Source organism: Spermophilus citellus (genome assembly GCF_964194105.1).
Source record: "Spermophilus citellus genome assembly, chromosome: 3".
Lineage (NCBI taxonomy): Eukaryota > Metazoa > Chordata > Mammalia > Rodentia > Sciuridae > Spermophilus > Spermophilus citellus.
In genome coordinates, this window is record NC_138184.1 from 76591798 (window position 1) to 76614335 (window position 22538).

The 22538-nt window shown below is 55.8% G+C and overlaps 1 protein-coding gene across 2 annotated transcripts; it reads right to left on the reverse strand.

Annotated features, from left to right (window-relative positions):
- Positions 1-3469: 3469 nt before the first annotated feature.
- On the reverse strand, positions 3470-12877 carry SELPLG (selectin P ligand). 2 transcript variants are annotated; one of them, XM_081287323.1, is made up of 3 exons: positions 12756-12877; positions 9317-9413; positions 3470-5616 (listed from the first exon to the last, which is right to left on the reverse strand). In XM_081287323.1, exons 2-3 carry the CDS (start codon positions 9339-9341, stop codon positions 4316-4318), a joined length of 1326 nt encoding a protein of 441 aa, XP_081143449.1. In that variant the 5' UTR covers positions 9342-9413; positions 12756-12877; the 3' UTR covers positions 3470-4315. The 2 variants fall into 2 exon arrangements, with proteins under 2 accessions (XP_081143449.1, XP_081143450.1); XM_081287324.1 differs by lacking the exon at positions 9317-9413 and having other exon boundaries at positions 12756-12872.
- Between the last annotated feature and the right edge of the window lie 9661 nt (positions 12878-22538).

The window sequence follows — 22538 nt, forward strand, 5'->3', positions numbered from 1 at the left end:
AGTTGCTGAGGATGCTCCCCTGACTGGGCCCAGGGCCACCGTCCCTTCTTTACGCCCGATGGGGGGACAGCTGCTCTGCACCAGGACTCACTGGGACCCAAAGACAAGTCACCGTGGCTGCCCGAAGACGCACACCCGTCGTGTGCAGGGACGGCGTGTGGGAGAGGACCTGAAGGGGTGGTCGGTACCCCAACAGCCCAGCGGTGGGGGGCTGCCTGCATCCACCCCTCACAAGACGTCAAGGTCAACCAGGTTCAGAGGTTGGTCCTCTGTTAACTGCCTCCTTCAGGACAGAGGGAGGCCTGGGGTCCCCACCTACCTTGTCAACCACTGCCCAGAGCTGCTCCCTGTCCCCTGAGCTGTCCCTACAGGGAGCAGCTACAGTGGGGAAGCAGGCCCACGCGGTGGCCGGGTGCCCACGGCCCTGCAGGGTGTTGTCCAGGGCTGCGGGGGCTGGGCCTCTGCTCCCACAGAACCTTCTGGAACTGCCTCCTCTGTGCCCTGTGGGCGTCACAGACCAGCAGTACCCGGGGCCAGGTTCTGGTCACCCAGGTGAATGGTGCCCATGTCATTTAGGTGACATGAGCAGACACAGAGAACCGTCGGTGCAGACGGGGACATCCAGGGCCAGAAAGCAGCGGAGGCCGGGGCAGGGCCAGAGCCACCCAGAGCTCAGCAGCATCCAGGGCTGGCCTTCCCGCCCCGGGTCCTCGTTCTGCGTCCCTTGGTCCTGGGACAGACCTGCCCCACTCCAGCCCTCAGCGTCCCCAGGCTCTGAGTACAGACACCTGACCTTTTCTTGGGGGACATGCAGGCCCCATGCCCTCTCCTGACTGTGAGGTGTCACCAGGCCTGTCCTGCTCACGTGGCCCTGTGGGTGCCTGGCACGCTCTGCAATGACCCGCTGCTTGGTCACGCGGCCGATAAGGATGGGGTGTGGGGGAGCAGCTAGGGGTCCCCGCACAGAGCAGCAGCTGGGTGACCCCGCAGCCCGGCTGGTGGGAGATGAGGGTGGTGGCCGGATACCCGCCTGCTCCCCATGTCCCGTCTCCCCTCCTCCTTCCCGGCCAGCAGATCTGCGGTTCCCAGAGGTACACAAGCCGGCGCCCAGGGCTCAGTTCCCCAGCAAGAACCGGGTACTTGCTGCACTCACATCGTGGGGTCCTGTGAGGCCTGAATGAGATGACACGGAGCGCATTTGGCAAGGGGCTGGTGACTGTCCGCCCAGGGGCTGCCCCTCTGTCCCCGCCCAGCTCTGCTGTGCCCTGCTCTCTGCTGGGCTGTGCCCTGGCACCCTCCCAAGTACCAATGCCTTTTCTCAGCCTCCAGGAGACACGAAGGGTGACTAAGGGGGGACTTCCAGGGCCCAGGGAAGGTCGGCGGGGGGTGACTTTGAGGCATGGGATTCCCCCAGAACCCCACTGTGATCTTAAGGTGGCGTGACATCGTGGGTGGTGAGGATGGTTTTCAGACCTGGGCTCCAACCCCAGATGCTCGTGCTTGGCCTGGGGAAGGTGATGTCATCTCTCTGAGCCTCAAGGTTTTCTCTTCTGTAGAATGGACACAAGTACAGCCTTCGCAGGGCTCATGTGTGTGGGTTCAGGGGGTGTTTGGGGAGATGTTCAAGGGCAGGGGGGACTGGTACTGGTGACAAGAGCCAGCTGTGTCTGCCTGGAAGCCACATAGCAACTTTTCCGTCTGTTGTTTATAAGTACATTAAAAGCCAGGTCAGCAGGGTGCTGTGGCCCACGCCTGTCATCCCAGCAACCCCGGAGGCTGAGGCAGGAGGATCTCAAGGTGGAGGCCAGTCTCATCAATTTAACAGGACCCTGTCTCAAAAAATAAAATGGGCTGGGGATGCAGCTCAGAAGTGCAGTTCCCCTGGGTTCAAACCCCAGTACCAAAAAAAAAAAAAAAAAAAGAAATGAATTAAATAGAAACCAAGGTCATCGGGGGCTGGAGGTGCAGCTCAGTGGTAGAGCACTTGCCCAGCATGAGCCAAACACCAGGTTCCATCCCCAGTTCCACACACACACACCCCAAGGTCATCAATGCTCAAAACTCACCACTTCCTACGCATTTCGCTACATCCTGATATTGTCTGTGATCTCAAGGTTATTGACATCTTGTTCTCTGCTATTTAATATTTGGTGGCTCAAAACTGGCCCTGAGGTATTTCCACGCAGGAGTATGCAAACCCTACAAACCGGGGCTTTTTCCCCTCCAGGGAGCCCTCTGTCAGCATTCAGCAGCCCCCGTGGTCTGGGGCACCGCCCTGGGTCAGGACCTCTCCTTCCTCCTCCAAGACCAGATAGAAGCAGCGGCAGGTTTCAACGGCTCTAGGGGCTGGTGGCGGGCGCCCCCTGGTGGCTGCTTTGAGCACCCACAGCAAGGCTGGATTCAATCCTGCACCTCGGTGAGCAGAGATGGGAATCCAAATGGAGAGCTCCGAAGGGTCAGCTGCCCTGGTCCCACAGAGAAGGAAAGCCACACCTGCGCAGCCACACTGCATCCTCAAGGAAAGAAGCCCTCAGGGAAGGGAAGCCTGCAGAAGGACCCCTTGAGGAGACCCTGGGGAAGTTGGGCACAGTGGTGCACGGCCTTAATCCCAGCGGCTGGGAGGCTGAGGCAGGAGGATGGCGAGTTCAAAGCCAGCCTCAGCAACAGCGAGGCCCTAAGCAACTCAGTGCGACCCTGTCTCTAAATAAATTACAAAATAGGGCTGGGGATGGGGCTCCGTGGTGAGTGCCCCTGAGTTCAATCCCAGTACCAAAAAAAAAAAAAAAAAAAATCATAAAGCCCCAGGCAAACTGGGATGCCTGGTCACCTGGGAGGGTTGTCACCTGACACTGACATCACAGGTCAGCACACTTTCAGAGCCTGACCCAGCTAGCTGTACTTCAACACAGTTGCGACAGTCACTTATGACCCGCCTCTGGGACCTGGCGAGGTTGCAACCTAGACAGAGTGACCAGCTGGAGCATCAGTACTGACCGACTGCCCTTGAAGAAAAAGCTTGATGACCCCAAACTTTAAGGACCTCCCCTCTGAGCTGAGAAGTAGCACAGTTGCCACCAGGCGTCATGGGGTGGAGACCTCACCCTGTGGAAAGAAGAAACCGGTGGCTTCTGGGCGGGGGGGGACACACAGAGCCACGTTCGTCTGAAGTCCGGGGAAACGTGATTCTGTAGGTCACAACTGGCTCACGGGGTGAATAAAATGGCCATGGGGGGCTGAATGGGGCCCTTTATTTTCTCCCCTAGTTGTTCAAGGATGGGTCCAGAGGCCCCCAAGGCCCACGAGGGGACCCAGAAGTCAACCCGTCAGCCTGGGAAGGGGGCTTCCCCAGGGCCCCAGGGCCCCAGGGTCACAGGCAAACGGCTGAGGAATGGAGGATTCTGGGAAGGCTGCCTGGAGGAGGCAGCCTGGACACTGAAGGACTGGCCACCAAGCGTCGGTTCATCATGTTTATTGAGTGCCTGTGTGTGGCCAGGTCCAGGGCTGGGTGAGGGACACCACAGTGAAGGAGACAGAGCCACCCTGGAACACGGCCACAGGGGAAGGAGAGAGGGGCAGGATGGGCTTCCTCTGTCACCGGATGGAAACTCATGGGTGTGCACACAGCCCCCACACCCCACCCCAGCACCCACAGGCTGAGGCCTCACCCTGGGTTTCCCAGAAACGCACCCAAGACCACCCACCCAGCCCTTCAGGGTGTGGAGACGGCCTCAGGAACCCCATGCTCTTCAGCGCCCCTCCAAAATGCTCCTCTACATGGTGACCATGGCAACGAGAGGAAAATAGAGACAGGAGCCAGGTGCAAGGCCGGTCATCCCAGCAGCTCAGGAGGCTGAGGCAGGAGGATCGCCAGTTCAGAGCCAGCCTCAGCAACAGCGAGGCCCTGAGCAATTCAGTGAGACCCTGTCTCTAAATAAAATGCAAACTAGGGCTGGGGATGTGGCTCAGTGGTCGAGTGTCCCTGAGTTCAATCCCCGGTACCCCAAACAAAAAGAATATAGTGATGGAGTGGGGCACAGGCATTCAGTCTTCCTTGGGGACATGGGGATGAGACCCAGGTGGGCTGGAGGAAGGAAGAATGGAAGCATAAAAGGGGCCTTGGGACAGATGGGGGACAAGGAGAGGCCAGGATCTCTCAGGCAAAGTGGCTGCCTGGTTGGCTGGCCAGTCCTGTGCGGCCCCAGGACCTTGGCTGTTTTGGGCCCTGTCTGGGGCAGCCAGAGTTCCTTCCCTAAAGACCCCCAGTCCCAAGGGTCTCCCGGGAAGCCCAGGGCTGTGGACGGGCCAGGGCCTCGAGCTAGGGGAGGAAGCTGTGCAGAGTGAGGTCATCCCCGTCGCGGTCCTCCCGGGTCTCGGCCTTCAGTCCCTGGCTCTTGGGCAGGCCCCCGTTGGCCGTGGCCGGGGCGCCCTCGCCCCCCTCGGGCAGCAGGGCCGAGATGCAGACCATCTCGGTGGGCGAGTAGCTGCGCACGGGGTACGTGTGGGTCTTGCGGGAGAGGCGGACGGCCAGCACCACGGTGCACACGAAGAAGACGGTGGCCACCAGGGCCAGGACCAGGATGGCCAGCAGGCACTGCTTCACAGGGATCAGGTCCGAGGCGCCTGTGGAGCTGGGGTCCACGGAGCCTCCAGGAAAGACGACCTCGCGACTGTGCAAGCTGCTGGTTGTCGCGATGGCACCCTCGAAAGTCACACGAGAGGCTGTGGTGGCGGTGGTGTCCCTGGACAGGGACTTCACCATGGATTTCTCGGTGGACACAACTGCCGTGACCACAGGCTGCACGGACCGAGCCTCAGTGGCCGAAGGCAGAGCGGTCTCTGCCTCGGTGGCCCCTGGCGGAGGGATCGCTGCCTTGGTGGCCACTGGCAGAGTGGTCTCTGCCTCGGTGGCCCCTGGCGGAGGGATCGCTGCCTTGGTGGCCACTGGCGGAGTGGTCTCTGCCTCGGTGGCCCCTGGCGGAGGGATCGCTGCCTTGGTGGCCACTGGCGGATTGGTCTCTGCTTCAGTGGTCGCAGGCTGGGTGGTCTCTGCCTCAGTGGCCACTGGAGCAATGGTCTCTGCCTTGGTGGCCACGGACGGAGTGGTGTCAGCCTCTGTGGCTGCTGGCCCTGTGGACAGGCCCTCCGTGGCTGTTGTCTCCACGGGTAGAGGCCCTTCTGTAGATGCGGCAATCGCAGAGGTCAGCTCTGTGGCCAGCGGCCCTGTGATTGACACCCATGGTGTGGCCACTTCAGTGCTCGGCCCCTCCGTGGCTGTCCCCCCTGCAGCCAGGCCAGCAGAGTGCCCCGTGGCGGCCTCCGCCGTGGCTGGCCCAGGGGTTCCGGGCCCCGCAGAAGTGCTCGGCTCCAATGTGCCCTTTGTGGTCAGAACCTTGGGGCCTGCCGCCACGGTCCCCATGTGATTGTCCAGTGTTTCCGGAGGGTCTGTGCCCTCTGTGGCATAGTCTTGGTCACCGTAGTCGTCCTCCAGGGCCACCTGTCTCCGTACCCGGGCAGGCAGGGGGGCTGGAGCTGCTCTGTGGGTGATCTCCCACAGCTGGAGGGCACTGCCAGGGCCCAGCAGGGTCAGCAGCAGGAGCAGGTGCAGGGGCATGGTACCTGGGAGACAGAGACACACAGACATCAGGACACGGCCCGCTCCTCCGCCTGAGACGGGCACCCCACCCCCAGGACGGGCCAGGACAGAGCAGACCCTCAGCAGTAGCAGCTGTTACTATTTATCAACATTCACAAAACCACCCAGGATTCTCTCTCGGGAACATAAGAACTTCACTTGTGTCCTTAACATTTTTGACTAAAACTCTTTTTTTTTTTTTTTGGTACCAGGAATTGAATTTAGGGACACTCCACCACCAAGCCCCATCCCCAGCCCTATTTTGAATTTTATGTAGAGACAGGTCTCACTGAGTTGCTTAGGGCCTCGCCTTTGCGGAGGCTGGCTTTGAACTCAAGATCCTCCTGCCTCAGCCTCCGGAGTTGCTGCGATGACAGGCGTGCGCCACCACATCCAGCACTTTGACTAAAACTTTTTATTTATGGGCAAGATAACCCACTGAGGCATCGGAAGAAGGTCCTAGAGCTTATGGTTATACTGACTTTCATGTCATCCCTTGTTAATTCTATTGTTGTAGATGTTAATAATTTATCCCAAGAGCACAGTGGTACCTGTGTACAATTCATAAAGAGAGAAACATGCAGCCAGGCACAGTGACCCACACCTGTCATGCCAGCTACTTGGGAGGCTGAAGCAGGAGGATGGCAAGATTGAGGTCAGCCTCTGCAAGTTAGTGAGACCCTGTGTCAAAAATCAAATGAAATAAAGGGCTAGGCATGGAGTCCAGTGGTCGAGCACTTGCCTGGCATGCATGAGGCCCTGGATTTAAACCCCTGCACTGAGAGAGACAGAGAGATCGAGAGATCAAAGAGGGTGAGTGCTGAGGTCCTCGCCAAGTGGCAGGGTCTGCAACACAGTCCACAGTAAAGCTGCTCGAGCCCTCTTGAGTCTGGTCCTGTGCCAGAGATACAGTGAGGTGGCTTCTCTGCCCCCTTCTCCTATCTTGGCTCCCTCTCCCCACAGCTCAGGCCAGTTCTCAGGTTGCCTCGTTTTTCTTCCCTCTGGGCATCTCTGCATGGTCCTGCCTCCTTTGGCTGTGTCCTCGCCTAGACAATGGGGATGAGGGTGATACCTCCCAGCTGCTCTCAGGACAATGACGTGATGTGGGCCAAATGCCCATGTGGCCAGCTCTCTGCAGAGTTCCAGTGCCTGGGCTCTTTTAGGCAACACACCCTGTAAGTGCTTAGGGGCCCAGAGCCATTAGCTGCACCTTCTGGGGACAGGAGAACAGCCAGACCTTTCAGAACAGCACTAGCTGCTGTTTACAGAATCCAAAACCTTGCCCTTAAGAATCCCCTATGGTATGTATTTTAACAGAGTATATTTATTATTGTCATAGTGGTGGGAGATCATTTTATTTCCAAATGTTTAACCTCTAAAAGTGATGCTAAGTTAGATCCTGTATAGATGTAAGATCCCTCCTCCTCCACATATGTTTCTGGACGCTGTGGTAGCCAAATTGAATTTTTCTTCTTTTTTTTTTTTTTTTTTTTGTACTGGGGATTGAACTCAGGGGCACTCGACTACTGAGCCCCCATCCCCAGCCCTTTTTGATTTTTTATTGAGAGACAGGGTCTCACTGAGTTGCTTAGAAGGCCTCACTGAGGCTGGCTTTGAACTTGAGATCCTCCTGCCTCAGCCTCCCGAGCTGTTGGGATGACAGGTGTGGGCCACTGTACTGTTTCTTGTTGTATATTTTTAAGTATTTGTAATATTTTGAGTTTTTGTATTCATTGTCTAATTGTCTTTGGGTTGGTGTTATTTTGAACACCCCCCCCCACACACACACACACATGCCTCTTTTTCCTATCATCTGCATTATAATTTTTCCCCAAATATAACACAATTCTTTTGATTTTATTGATGGCATCCCTTTTCCAAAACTATTTTTTAAATTTTACTAGAAAATGCACCTAGCTCTTTTTTTTTTTCTTGATTAATAAAGTCAAAGTGATGTGTCATTTCACTCTCTCCAGAATAGCTGTAACCTTAAAAATAGAAAATAACAGCTGGTGACAAGGTCACGCACAAACTAGAGCCCTCTTCCATGGCTGGTGGGGACCGAAAATGGGGCAGCCGTTAGGGACAACAGCTCCGTGGTTCCTCCGAAACCTAGAAATGGAATTGCCATCCTGCCCTGGGACGGTCCCAGGTGTATTCTCCCAGGGGCTGAAAGCAGGGACTCAAACAGATTCTCGTGGATCAATGTTGGCCGTGGCCTGATGATGCACAGAACCCGAAGGAGGACTCGGGGGAGCGGTGACAGGTGGATCAAGCACAGTGAAGGCCCACTGGCCCTGGGGCGTGTGAAGGTCAAGTTCTCACACTTGCATGGACGTTAGACCACGCTGGAACTAGCCAGCCAGGAGGATGACGCGTCCACTCTTCCCTGTGTCTAGATGAGGCAGATCACAGGGACGGGACCCAGGTCGGAGGCGAGTGGGGCCCAGGTGAGAAGAGAATAGGGAGTGACCATGTTGTGTTGTATCTGAATATTTTATCACGATAAAAACTTTCAAAAGGAAATTCTGTGTCGGGTGGCAGCTGTGTTGGGGGAGGGATGCAGGTATTTGGAGGCTCCCTGGACAGGGGGGACCCTCCATCAGCACTGGGGTAGCTTCCGGTATTTCCCCTCATCCTCCAGTCGTGTGATTTGGAGGAGAAAGCAGACCTGAGACTCAGAGAAGTGAGGCGACTTTCCCAAAGACACACAGCAGGTGAGTGGCCGAGATGGGAGTTGAACCCAGTAAGGATTCAGGAAGGCTTTATGAGGGGGCAAAAGACACAAAAGCTTGTTGGAAGAGGGCTTAGCCCCATGTGTTTGTGTGTGGACGTGGGAGCCCAGGTGGGGAGAGGGCACAGTAAGATAAAGGACTTGAAGTCACCTCACTAGAAAGTTCAGTCCCCTATTTACCAGGGACGGTATAGGATGTAGGATTGAAAGCACGACTAGGGGATCAGACAAAAAGGGGTTCAAGTCCCGATTTGGTTTCCTGCAAGCTGTGTGATCTTGAGACAGATCCTTGCCTCTCTAAGCTTCAAATTTCCAGTCTGTAAAATGAGGAGAACAAATGGTCCCTTTCTCATCAAGCTGCTGGGAGAATGCAACGAGAAGATGGATGCAAAAGTCCCGGGCTCACAGTAGGTGCTTAATAAATGTGGTGCGCGCGCGCCCACACACACACACACACACACACACACACACACACACACACGTGCATCTCCCCACCCACCTGCCTCCGGAGGAGCGGGGCTTCTCCGCACTTGGAGTGGAGCTCCTGGTTGCTGGTAAACCCGGGGCCCCACCTTGGCCCCGTCTCTCTGGTGGCAGGGGACCACAGGAGAAGCCACCAGCTCGGAATCATGTTTCCTAACTTTGAAACCCTCGCCGGTGGCCCCACGGGGTAGTTCTCGATTCCTGGAAGGCAGAGCCCTCAGAGGCTTCCAGGAAGCAGAGGGAGGGGCAGGAAGGCCAGGCCCCGCCTCCAGCCCCTGGGGCCGCGCCCTGGACAGCAGGCCCCACTGCGCAGCCTGGGGGTGGCCCTAACGCGGCTCACCACCAACTGTCGGCCGCCCTACACCCACCAGCAGGGCCTGGGAGGAGCGAGAGTCGCAGGGCGGGGATCCCAGGTCACCTCCACTTACTAACTTGAGCCTTTCCCCCCTGAGCCTCAGTTTTCTTACCTGTAAAATGGGCTCCAAGAGCCATAGTGAGGCTCAGGTGGGAAGCCGTGTGGAGGGTCCCCGATGCTGGCTTCCAGGAGGGGGACCCTCTTCAGGGCTGCAGGCAGAGGAATAGAGGAAACAGACTGCAGACTCGGGGACAATACAGAGATGCAACCTCCCTGCCTCCACTGTGGGAGCGAGGAAAGCCACTCGGATCCAGGTGACATCAAAGACCTGCTCTGTGGAGATTAGATGTGGCACTGTGGTACAGCCCAAATCCCCCTGCCTGGGCCTGCCCGGAGTGACCAGCCTGTCCCAGATGTTCTGGGTATTAGTACTGAAAGTCCCCAGCCCAGCAGAGGTCCCTGCCGTCCTGGGCTTTACTAGGAAGGGGCCCGAGACAGTTCTGACGGCTTCAGCCCATTGGACAGGAAGGACAAGATGCTGCATCTCTTGGGGCTGGGGATGTGGCTCAAGTGGTACCACGTCCAGGCCCCGCCCTCCGCCTCCCCTCTCCAGGGGAGGAGCCACGTCCAGGCCCCGCCCTCCACCTCCCCTCTCCAGGAGCCCGGAGGGAGGGCTGAGGACAGCCACGTCCTAGGGCGCCTCCTTCTAGGGAGTAGGTCAGGCTGCTCTGCCTGTCACCCTAAACCCAGTTGCTTCTGCCCCAGCCCCACCCAGGCCGCAGGGAGGAGCAAGGAGCCCTACCCCAGCTCTGGGGACCACGTTGGGTGGCCGCCCTGGGACGCTCAGGAGAGGTGTCCACGGGAACTCCCCTTCGGAGGAGCTCTGGGAATCTCAGAATCCAGAGGCCTGAGCTTCTCGGGGTGTGGGTTAGGCAGCCACAAGGAAAGGGGAACCCCCAGATTAACAAGTAGGTCAGACTGAGGTGCAGGTCTTTCCCAGGCCCCTCTAGAGAGTGAAGTCCCCGTGAGCAGAACACCCCCACCAGGACCCCGCTAGTCAACCGGTTCAATCCCAGTTCCGTCCCTAGACGTGCTGTGTGACTTTGGGCCATTTGACTGACTTCTCTGAGCCCTGGGTATCTCATCTGGAACACAAATGCCCCTGATTTACTATGGGGTACCCTCCCCCTAAACCCATGGTAAAGTGAAGAGAATCACAAATCGGAAATGCACCGAATACACCAAACATGGCAGCTTGGCCCCATCTATTCCGCCCACAGCTGGGCAAAAGCACCTCAGGCTATGCCTTCTTATGACAGCCCAGAGGGAAGTCAAAGCTCAAAAATCCAAGTGCAGGGCTGGGGATGTGGCTCAAGCGGTAGCGCGATCGCCTGGCATGCGTGCGGCCCGGGTTCGATCCTCAGCACCACATACAAACAAAGATGTTGTGTCCGCCGAGAACTAAAAAATAAATATTAAAATTCTCTCTCAAAAAAAAAAAATCCAAGTGCAGATTCTACTAGGTGTCGCTTTCACACCCATGGAAAATCCAAGTCCAGCCCTCCATAATGGGGGCCAGCTGCTGTGGGGTCTGGAGGGCGGAAGGGGTCAGTCCAGGCAGAGTGGTCAGCACACCGGGCTCAATAAAAGCCAGTCGGCCTAGGACGAGGGTCAGCCCCTTAACCTCTGCCTCGTTCCCCACCCTGGGATGGGCTCTAACATGCCCTGCCTCTCTGTCTGAGGGAGGCGGCAGGCAGGGCACCCCAGCAGCCTGCTCGGGGTTGTGACTGGCAGGTGTGGGGGGCGACAGCAAGCCAGGCCCTGTTCTAAGTCCTGTGTTCGAGTTAGGAGCCCATGCAGGTGAAAGGCCCATGCAGGTGAAAGCCGGGGACACCCAGGCCCACTTGGCTCCTGAGTCACAGTGGGAACACAGGGAGCAGGAACTGGAACCCAGCCCTTGCCCCACGGGTCTGTGAACCAGGACTTGCCCTTTCCTGGGGTGAACGCCCCACCTCCCCAGGAACCCCGTTTCACTTGATGGAACCCCAGGGTGCTGGCCTTGTATACAGGAATCCTCGTATTTTGCACAAATGAATTTGAACTTCCTGATTTTACTTCCGAAGTGATGGTGGGCCGCGCGAGGGGGACGCAGGCCTGTAATCCCAGTGACTTGGGAGGCAGAGGCAGGAGCCTCACAAGTTGGAGGCCAGCCTCACCAAATGGGTGAGGCCCTAAGCAACTGAGCAAGACCCTGTCTCAAAATAAAAACTAAAAAGGGCTTCGGGTGTGACTCGGGGATTAAGTGCCCCTGGGTTCAATCCTCATACAAAGAAAAAAAAAAAGGTGATGGTTTTCTGAAGTCGTAGGGCATGGACACATCCCCCCCAGCCGACCCTTTGCCTAACCCCTGCCCCACTGCGCATGTCCTGCTCCAGGTCAGCATTGGGATCTGAGAGGCCAGGACTGGTCCCCATGGGGCTGTGCAGGCCCCCTCCTTGTCACACGGCTGTGGGAGCTGCTTCTCCTCACTGAGCCTTGGTTTTCCCATCTGTAAAGGGCCACTGGCCCCTCTGGTGCTCAATAATCCTAGCCCACCTGGCTCTGGGCCCAGCGGAGGTTCAAGGGGGGGCTCGGCCCTGCAGGCGACCCAGCCCTTTCTGCTCTCTGGGTTTCAACTCCCCTGGCTGGGGGCCAAGGCCAGCGAGGGAGGTGTCCCTCACACAGGCGGTACCTGTGGGTGACCCCAGGGAAGCCACTCTGGCGCCTAGAGACTGGGAGCCACCTCTTACGGCCCTGTCCACTGAGGGATCAGCCCTGGGTGCTTCAAGTCAGAGCTGAGCCAGCCACAAAGAGGGGTCCCAGGTGGCAGGAAGCCTGACCCGTGGGGGTGTGGGGTGTGGAGATAAACTTTGGCTCTCAGCCCCTCTCATTCTCCTTTAGTGTCCCTGGAGACTCCAAATTCCAATCAATCAGAGTCTCCCAATTAAGAGTTCCACTCTTTTGTCTTTTGCTAACGATAGTGTCCCAATTTGAATATGTTAGTCACATGTCACGAAGAAGTGCCGCTTTCTCAATCCCAACCAAAGTGTCAAAGGGTGGTATTTTCATGACTTCGAAATTTTCTGCGGCTTCAAGACAGATCCTGCGCCCCCTCCTCCTTTCTAGAATGTTCCAGGCCTAGTCTCAGCTCTGCCTCTAAGCGAATCCCTCTGCCTCACTGGACTTCAGTTTCCCACCGTGAGAGGAAGGAGCTGCACAATTTCTGGGGACAGGCCTGTGATTTTTCTGAAATTTGCATTCACAATGCCCGCAGCCCCCCGCCCAGGCAGAAGCTGTAAGTAAAGAAATGATCAGGTACAGGCCCCGAAAGGGACTGGATAAGGCACCACTGATTCCAGGAAGCCGCTGGGCCAGAGCCCGAGGAGCCTTGGCTGGGCCTCCCCGGGGGCTGCAGCTCAGGAAGGACCCAGTGGCCTGCTCGGAGCCGAAAGGCAGCCCCAGGGTCCCTGGGACCGTGGCCACTCCCTGTGGTTCTGCAAACCAGCACTTACCGCGCTCAGCAGAGCATGGGGAGGCCGCCTCCTGGGCCCAGAGTGGCTTCTCCGCTTCAGTGCCCAGACAGCACCGTGGCACCCTCTGCCGTGGTTGCCGGCCTGCCAACCCCCAACGCAGAGTGTGAAAGAAGGAAGTGAGAATGTGGTTACTCATGCTAGGCCACGTGACGGCCCACACCCCCTTGTTTGTGACAGCCTGGGCGTCGATGTTGATCAACACGGGTGGACAGTAGGACAGTGACAGTAGGCCGGGGACATGGTGGCTCTGACATCAGGCCTTTGGGGCCCGGAAGCATGAAAACACCAACAACTCCGTGCGAACTCCCTGTGGCGGGGCCTGAGGTTGGAGGTGGGACCCGCCCTGAGAGGGGCCCCACTGTCACCCTGGTAATGGAGAGTGGGGGCCAGGGGGACCCTGCCCTGGAAGGGAGAGGCCAGATAAAAAGGAGGACAGCTCTCCATTCTTGCCCAAGATGGTGGGCAGAGGGGACAGGGCAGTAGAAATGACATCACTCAGACCTTCGTGGGGTTTAAAAATAGCTTGCGGGCTAGGGATGTGGCTCAAGCAGTAGTGCACTCGCCTGGCATGCGTGTGGCCCGGGCACCACATACAAACAAAGATGTTGTGTCCGCCGATAACTAAAATAAAACATTAAAAAAAATCTCTCTCTCTCTCTCTCTCTCTCTCACTCTCTCTCTCTCTAAAAAAATAAAAATAGCTTGCATTTCTTCCCTCGACATTCCAGCACTAACGCTGGGCACGGTGGCCACGCCTGTCACCCCCGCAGCTCAGGAGGCTGAGGCAGGAGGATGGCGAGTCCAAAGCCAGCCTCAGCAAAAGTGAGGCCCTAAGCAACTCAGGGAGACCCTGTCTCTAAATAAAATACAAAATAGGGCTGGGGATGGGGCTCAGGGGTTGAGTGCCCCTGAGTTCCATCCCTGGTACCCCTCCCCAAGGAAAAAAAATCCCAGCATTATCTCCAGATGCTCAGGGATGCAGCCCACCAGCAGCAGTGAAGAGTGCTTTGGGGAGCAGATTGCCAACCACACATGGGGGAGCCCTGATTGTCTTATGTCCCCCCAAGATCCAGAGGCCCCACTGTGGGTTCTCTTCATGGGAGAGGGAGGCCGACAAGTAAACAAGTCCAGGGACCATTACATCACAAGCAGTAAGTGCCACGGGAGGGGGGGTGGGGGGGCAGCTGTCGGGAAGTGCAGGGCAGCCCTGGAGAGAGCTCAGCCCTGGCCCAGGTTGGGAGGCCTGAGAACGTGCAGTTCAGGAAGGGCAGGGCGGGGTCTCCTCCTGCCCTGTGGCTTTGCACAAGGAGAAGCTCAGGACATACACAGGGGCCACTCCTTGCCTTGCACAGGTTATTTGAAAATGAGCAGCCAAGCACACGCAGACCTGGGTTCCATCCTAGTGCCGCAAGCTGGGTGCGGTCATGCCCACCTGTCAACCAGCAGCTCAGGAGGCTGAGGCAGGAGGATCGTGAATTCAGAGCCAGCCTCAGCAAAAGTGAGGCTCTAAGCAACTCAGTGAGACCCTGTCTCTAAATAAAGTACAAAATAGGGCTGGGGATATGGCTCAGTGGTTGAGTGCCCCTGAGTTCAATCCCTGGCACCCCCCCCCAAAAAAAAGAAAGAAATTGCCAGCCCTCAGCCCTCAGTCTCAGGGACAGAGAAACTGAACAGACCCTCCTGAGTGCTGGAGGCCATGCATGCTCTCAGGAGCGGGGATAAGGGGCCGCAAGCTGCTTGTCCATCCCTTCTGCTGCCTGCAGGCTTTGTGCACCTTGCAAGCTACAAATGGTCTTTACATTTTTAAATGGTTGGAGTATGTTTTGTGACACAACATTTTGTGAAATTCAAGGTTCTGGTTTTGGGGTTTTTTTTTGTTTGTTTGTTTGGTTTGATTTTTTGGACTGAGGATTGCACCCAGAGGCACTCAACTACACCCCAGCCCTTTTGATTTTATGTCAAGGGCTAAGGTGCTGAGGCTGGCCTCAAACTTTGCATCCTCCTGCCTTAGCCTCCTGAGTAACTGGGATGATTGACGTGCAGCACCAGGCCCGGCCAAGGTTTGGTTTAATAATCAAGTTCTCTTGGGAACAGCTACATGCCTTGACCTACTCCTGTTGTCTGTGGCCACTTTCACGGCAGAATCGAGGTGTTGCCTCACCTGCGATGCCTCAAGAGACACACCCTTCCCGTTGACGGAGCCACCAATCAGCTCACGTAATCCTGCAATGCATGTCTGGTCATTGGAGATAAGGAAACTGAGGCTGAGAGAGGACACACCTGGCGGGACTCGAATCCAGGCACCCGTTACAGCTCTTGACCTTGACCTCCAGCCTGTGAGGGGCAGACCACCCAATGCCTCGGTCCACTCACTGAACTGCAGGTGAGCAGTCCTCAAGGTGAGACTTGGGCGGCCAGACTCGCTTTTGACAGGAGCAAGTATTACTCAGAAGATTGCGGCTCACGTCATCATCTGGGTGATGACCGTGAAACCACATCTCACCACACCTGGCACTTGTCACCCCAGTGAGCCGGTTTCTGCTTCAAGGAATAGACATTAGAAAAGACAGCCTTGCCTTCCAAAATCAAAGCGATGCTATTTAACAGAAGAGAAATGCTGGAGAAAGACCAGCAGTCCCATGCCACAGGAATCTGTCCCTCGATGAGACGTGATTCAGAAGCGAGGGTCGTATTCATGTTTGTGAAAGTTGGTGAAAATGGAAGAATCCAGGGTGGAAGAATCCGTGAGCAGACAAACCAGTGGGGCCTGGCGTGACCTCAGCCTTGAACTGATTTGCAAGCATCGTCCTTGCAAAGGCCTGGATTAAAGAAATGTAGCTCCACCAATCAGAAACGGCCAACAGCCCAGAATCCCAACGGTTCGGGAGGCTGAGGCAGGAGGATCGCAAGTTCAAAGGCAGCCTCAGCAACTTAGCAAGACCCTGAGCAACTCAGCGAGGCCCTGTCTCTAAACAAAATATAGAAAAGGATTGGGGATGTGGCTCAGTGGTCAAATGTCCCTGGGTTCAAGCCAATGACACATAAGGCAACCATACAGCCAATGAAAAGGAAAAGAGTCTTCCACAGAGCTGAGGACAGAACCCAGGGCCGCTCTCGTGCTAGGCAAGACCCTGAGCTACCTCAGAGACCTTTCTTTACTCTTTCTGTGCCTGTCGCTGATGAGCCTGCCACCAGGTCTCCTCAGTGGGGCTCCTGAACCGCTTCTGACTGGAGCTGCCTAGTTCATGAACTATCATTTGCACAAATAAAACTCTTTAAAATATCATTGTGCCTCAGTTTACTTTTTAACATACATTTGAGCCTCAAGCACTCCAAATGAGCAGGTGCCCAGACCCGACAGAGGTGGTGGCCACAGCAGCCACAGCAGCAGCCACAGCCTGTGCCCATCACCTACCCCCGGATCTCTCTCCCCTTCCTCCTCATCTTCCTTTCCCCTGGCCTCCACCCGCACCCAGCCTCCACCCATGCTTGGCCTCCACCCACTCCCAGCCTCCACCCATGCCTGGCCTCCACCCACTCCCAGCCTCCCACCCTTCCTTCCTGCCTCCCCTTTCCCCTCAGTTACCTGGCACCTGCAGCTTTTGGCTTTCACCCCCACCAGTGACAAATACTTGACCACTCAAAGTCCAGCTCCCAGGCATGACTGAAGGTGTATTAAATGTCACTCTCCCCAGGCGGCTACTTCGGCGTGGAAACAAAATTGGTGGTTGTCATGTGAAGGGAAGGAGAGTTGGGTAAGAAGATGCGCCAGGAGAGAGGGGCACGAGCTCGCAGCTCCCAAGGGACCTGTCCCAGGACAATGACCCCTGTGGCTGGACCCCTCATGCTGTCGTCAGAGTCTTTGCTGAGGTCATTGACGCCCTGGAAGAGGACATCAGCAGCTCTGTGACCAGTAGCGTAGCTGCCAGCAGAGCCCGGTCACCCTGAGGCTGTGGTCCCTGCTGGTCGCTGTGGCTCTGTGTGGACAGAGGTGGTTGCAGGATCAAGGACACACGAGGGCGCCCGGGGCCTGTGCTCCGCTCAGAGCGCCTGTCACGATCGCCGACTCCACGGCCGGCCCGCGTGGTCATGGAGCCGCCCTGGAGGACGTGGCCGTCCCACACGGGCCCAGGGTTCTCCCGGTACCTTTGCAGGTGGTCGGCACAGGTGCCGCGGGCAGCAACAGCGGAGCTGCTGCAACCTTGACCTGGAGGGACCGTCTCCCGCTCGCCGGGTCACAGCAGGCCTTGACCCCAGGGCACCAGCAGGCACTGCGAGGTCCCCTTTCCCACGGTGCCCAGGGCAGGTGGCGAGCGTCTGCTCACACAACTTCCACCCACCAAGCCGCCGTCGCAGACCATTGGATTGGCTGCAAGAGTGGGCGTTGAGGTGCCCAAATCAAGGAGAGCCCCCGACCCCGGCAACTCGGACCAAAATCGGGGACCCAGTGGAAGGGTCTACTGATAGGTAGGTCACCATCGCCGGACCTGCCACCAACAGTCCCCTGGCTCAGTATGTAATCAGTGCCAGCTCTCCTCGGAGACAGGCCGCACCGGAAGCAGTCCAACTGCCCACTGAAAAAATCCAGAGGTTGCTGCTCTTGGGAAGGGAGGCCCGAGGAAGGCTCCAGGATGCCCCCAAAGATCAAAGCCATGATTTTTTTTTTTCTTTCCCGTAATGGGGATTGAACCCATTGTGCTTACCCACTGAGCCACATCCCCTGCCCCGGCCCCACCCCCCCTTTTTTTTTGTATTTTATTTAAAGACAGGGTCTCACTGAGTGGCTTAAGGCCTTACTAAGTTTTGCTGAGGCTGGCTTTGAACTTGAGATCCTCCTGCCTCAGCCTCCTGAGACGCTGGGATGACAGGCTGCACCACTGCCCCTGGCGCAGTGACCCTGAACATAAATAAAATATGGGGGAAAACACAGAAATCTGGCTATACAGAAATGTGTCCTTGGTGGAGGACCATTAAAGTCATTGTCAAGTTGAAGCTCTTATCCCCTGTTAAGTGGAAAAGGCAGGCTGTACAAAGGAGACAATGAGGGAGGTGAAGAGAGAACCCCAGGATGGGGGAAAAATCTCTGCCAGCTCCTCTGCTGACAGAGGGTTGAGAGCTAGAATACAGAGAGATCAAAAAACCAAATAAGCCAACTAATAAATGTGCAAGTGGATTAGTTACCTCTCAAAAGAAATACAACTGGCTAACAAATATGTGAGAAAAAAGGTCCAACATCATGAGCAATTGAGGAAATGCAAATCAAAACTATACTGAGATTTTATCTCACACCGGTCAGAATGGCAATTATCAGGAATACAGATGGTGCTGAGGGCAGGGGCGGACGCCTGTCATCCCAGCAACTCAGGAGGCTGAGGCAGGAGGATGGCAAGTTTAAAAAAAAATAAATAAAAAAGAAGGCTGGGGATGTGACTCAGTGGTAAGTCCCTTGTACCAAAAAAAAAAAAAAAAAAAAAGAATACAAATAATAATAATAGATGGAGAGGTTACAGAGAACACTTTTACACTGTTGGTGGGACTGTCAATTAGTGCTACCACTATGGAAATCAGTATGGAGGTTCCTTAAAAGGCTGTTTTAAAATTTTAGGGGGAAAAAAAAAAGGCAGGCTCGTTAGGAGCAGAGGCCCACACCTGTGATCCCAGATGCTCAGGAGGCTGAGGCAGGAGGATGGCAAGTTCAAAGTCAGCCTCAGCAATGGCAAGGCCCTAAGCAACTCAGTGAGACCTGTCTCTAAATAAAGTACAAAATAGGGCTGGGGATGTGGCTCAGGGGTCGAGTGCCCCCGAGTTCAATCCTAGCACCAAAACAAAAAAACAACAACAAAACCCACTCACGATGCCCTGTGTTTCTGGGAGCTACCGGCCATTGTTCCCTCCCAGTGCTGCTCTGTCACCTTGAGGGGTCCACTCCTATAATCCTATCGCTCTCCAAGTGTTCCTCAGCGTCACCTCCAGGAAAGATTCTCTGGAGGGTCAGGAACCTGATCAGACGTCATGGACTGAAGCCCCAGAGAGTAACTCATTACCTAGAAGAGGGATCTGGGAGCTTTTTCCAGAAAGGGCCAGTTTTTTCAGCTTTGTGGCTCTGACACAACTATTCAACTCTGTCATTGTCATAAAAGCGGCCAAGATCAACACGAAAGTGATGAGCAAAATTGTGTTCCAATAAAACTTTATTTCAAAAATCAAGTGGAGGGCCAGATTCAACTCATGGGCTGTAGTTTGCTGACCTAGAAAAATGGACAGCCATGGCCCTGCTGATGGGCAGGTGAACTAGGGTGGCTCCTAGTCATGTCTCTGGAGTTCTTGGTATAGCACATGTTGAGTGAGCCCTGACAAGTGTCAGGAGTTAGGATGAGCCACAAACAGAGCAGATGCCATCCCTGCCCTTGTGGGGCGTTAGTGGCCAGGTCAAAAGCCACCAGCAAGGGCTGCTGAATGTGGCTGGGCCAAAGACATAGGCCCGAGGATCAGCATTGTGTCTTTAATTTGAGTTTGCTGTGTGACTGTAGGGAATTCACTTGGGCTCTCTGAGCTTGCCTCGTGTGGAAAATAAAGCTTTGAATTCTTCACGCGAAACAAAACAAACCATCAGCAAAGGTTTCAATATAGTGTGGGCCACAGATGAGACCCAGCCCAGTCGCCTGGCCTCCGACTCCCTGAGTCTTTCTCTTGTAAAATTTAAAAGCAAAACCTGCCATAGGCTTTGGTGTGCCAGAGCTCAAGATATTTAGAAGCCGCTGCTCCACTCTGAGTACAGAGATTCTCTCCCTACGTGAGAGTCAATGACTCCCCATTGCTTCTAGAATTAGACTCAGATTCTCAAGATGAGTGGCAGTGCCTTGGCCTCCTTCCCTTTCTTCAGCCTCATCTCATGCTGACTCTCTGCCCTCTGTCCCTTTGTTCTCTGTGATGGCTCTTTAGTTTGTTGTTGTTGTTTTTTGTTTTTCCCAGTGTTGGGGGTTAATTCCAGAACCTCATGCCAGCTAGGCAAATGCTCTATCTAGCAGCTGAGACATATCCCCATCCCCCCAATTTATTTTATTTTCAGACAAGGGTCTTGTTAAATCGCCAAGGCTGGCCTCTAACTTGTGATCCTCCTGCCTCAGCCTCCCGAGCAGCTGGGATTGCAGGGGTCCCAACAAGTCTTCTTAAATTTGCAGGTGGAGTTTCTTCTGCCTGGAGCACTCTGTGCTGCTCGCTGTCCCAGTAGCTGCCACTTGCTCTTCAGACCCCACCTCCTCAAGCCTTGCCTTACCAGCCCACCCCTACTCCATTATTTTCAAATCCTGTGCCCTGCTCTTGCCTGTCCCATGTCTGTTTCCCTGGAAGCTCCAGCAGAACTCCATGTCTGTGGTGGTCACCTTTGGGGGCCATGCTTGCTGTGACTGGTTGGTGAGGACGCAACGCTTCTCCCACCCCCACCGGGCACGAGAGCAGCCTGGGTGTGGAGCAGGAATTGCAGTGAGCTCAGTCAGTGGGTGCTAGGGTGCTCTCTGCACTGGAGTCAGTAATGGGCTAGCCTCGGAACCTAGGGCTGTCTGGAGTCCTTCTGGGGAAAGTGTGCCCCTGGGTGTTGACCAAGGGTCTGTCACTGTCGCAACAGTCCCTCTTAAAGCAGAAAGTGTTTCACTGGGCCTCCCTTGAATCTCTGCCACAAGCAATTTGTACAAGTGAAGACTGGGACTGTCAGACAACCTACAGCCTCCGTGGACGAGGATGCCCCTGAGGCTTGACCCCGCAGTAGACCCAGGCATCCTTATTTCAGCCAGTGGATAAAGCTGCTCATAGATTTTGGAGGGCATCATGTCCCTGCGCCCACCCCTGCAGCCTGCAAGCTTCATTTGTGCAGTGACCTATCTTATTGCCACTTGCTCCTAGTTATTTCCAGGCAGGGACTCCTGGGCACAAGCGCTGCTCTAATAAAACCTAATAATGCCATAGAACAAAGAGGAAGCGCTGAGCTTAATTTCAACCTGCTGTTTGCCAGGCCTAGGATGGTCGATGACACATTCAGTTGTTAAGGAAAATGAACAAAAATGAGGCGTTTGTGGAATCCTGGCAACATGTAGATGGGCATGGGCCACACCTGACATGCCAGTGTCATCTGCAATTTTGTAATCTATTTGTAATTCAAGGGGATCTGCTGCCCTCCCCAGCAAGATGCCCCAAACGGCGGGGGGGGGGGGCGGGGGACGACACGGGTGGCATCCTTCACAGCATCCCACTTGCCTCCCCAAGTGCCCACTCTTCTCCAGGAAGCTGAGGCTCTGTGAAGGGCAGGTGGATGGAGCCCAGGGTGCAAAGCCCCTGCTTCCGCCCGAGACCGGCTGGCCTGCTGGCTGGTTTCTCCAGGACAGTGGGGGTTTGTTTTGTTTTTAATTTACCCACCATGGGATCCATGGGGTCCTGTGCTCAAAGGAAAGCCAAGCTCTCATAGAACAGACCACGAAGAGCTGCTGACTTCCCAAGAGCCCAGACCTGGAGGGGAGAAGGAGTCCCCCCCCACGGCCTGCCCTCCCCGCCTAGCCTCCTGCCTTCCAAGGGGCACACGCTTGCCGATGTGAATCACTGGAAGAGGAAATGGTTACTGGGGGCCTGCCATGCCAGGATTCAATTCCGCTCCTCAAATAGGAACAGCTCCTCAGGGGATTCACTTTCAGTCCCCCAGTCTGGCTGCTCATCTGGGCAGCCCCAGGAGCTGGGTTCTGGGCTGGAGATGGCAGGGTAAGGCCATTCCCCTGGAAAGACAAGAGCAGGAGCTCCTGGCTCCCAGGCAGCTTAGGCAACCAGAGGCCAGACACGGGCAGGACCCAAAGCTAGAAGGCCAGAGGACAAAGAAACGTAGAAACGTGCTCCAGACCCAGGAGGAGCCCAGGCCTGGGACAGCCATCCTTGAGCAGCGGGCCTCTGCGGGCACCAGGTGGAACAGACCTTGGGGACTGGACCTCAAATCACAGGGGTCTGCACATCTGATGGAGAGACCTGTAGATGTGAACGTTGGTGGCAAACTCAGCTGGCTCACAGGGCCACAGGCGTGCTGGGGGGCCTCCTTGGAGATGCAGGTGGGCCTCAGGCACAGACTTGGGGAACTGAAGGGGCCCAGAGCCCTTTCTCCACCACCTGCTCTGCCTGAGTGCTCCCCAACTCCCAGGTCCCCATAAAGGAAAACTCAGATGTGCCACCACTGCAGGTGGCACTGGAGGTTGGCCCAGCCCGGGGTTGGAAGCCAAGTCGAGCTGAGCAGGTAATCCAACAGATGCCCGTACCCCAGACACATCTCTATCATTTCCATCACTCGACAGATATCCATTGACACTCTGGGCCAGATCCTGGGAACCCCGATAAGGGAAACAAGTCCCTGTCGTCATGAAGTTCATATTCATTTGAGAGACAGTCAAATGGATTCCAGTGAGCTAGCTGTTAGATGCTGTGGGGGTTAGGCACCTGTCATGGGAAAATGTGGGCAGGGGACGGAGGTGCCGTTCTCTCGCGGCTATCAGGTGGGGTGCTGAGTGCAGTCACTGGAGGCGGAGGAAAGATGGACCCATGGGGGGTAGGAGGCCTCTCAAATTGGAGCATCAGTTGAGGTGGCAGGGTAGGTCGCGCAGGCTCTCCCGGGCCAACCATAAGGGCCTTAGACCTTATTGTGAGTGAAACAGGAAGCCAACAGAGGGCTTTGAGCCCAGCGACGTGGCCAGGGAGCACTTTCTTTAAGGACTAGGCAGTATATATTTATGAAGC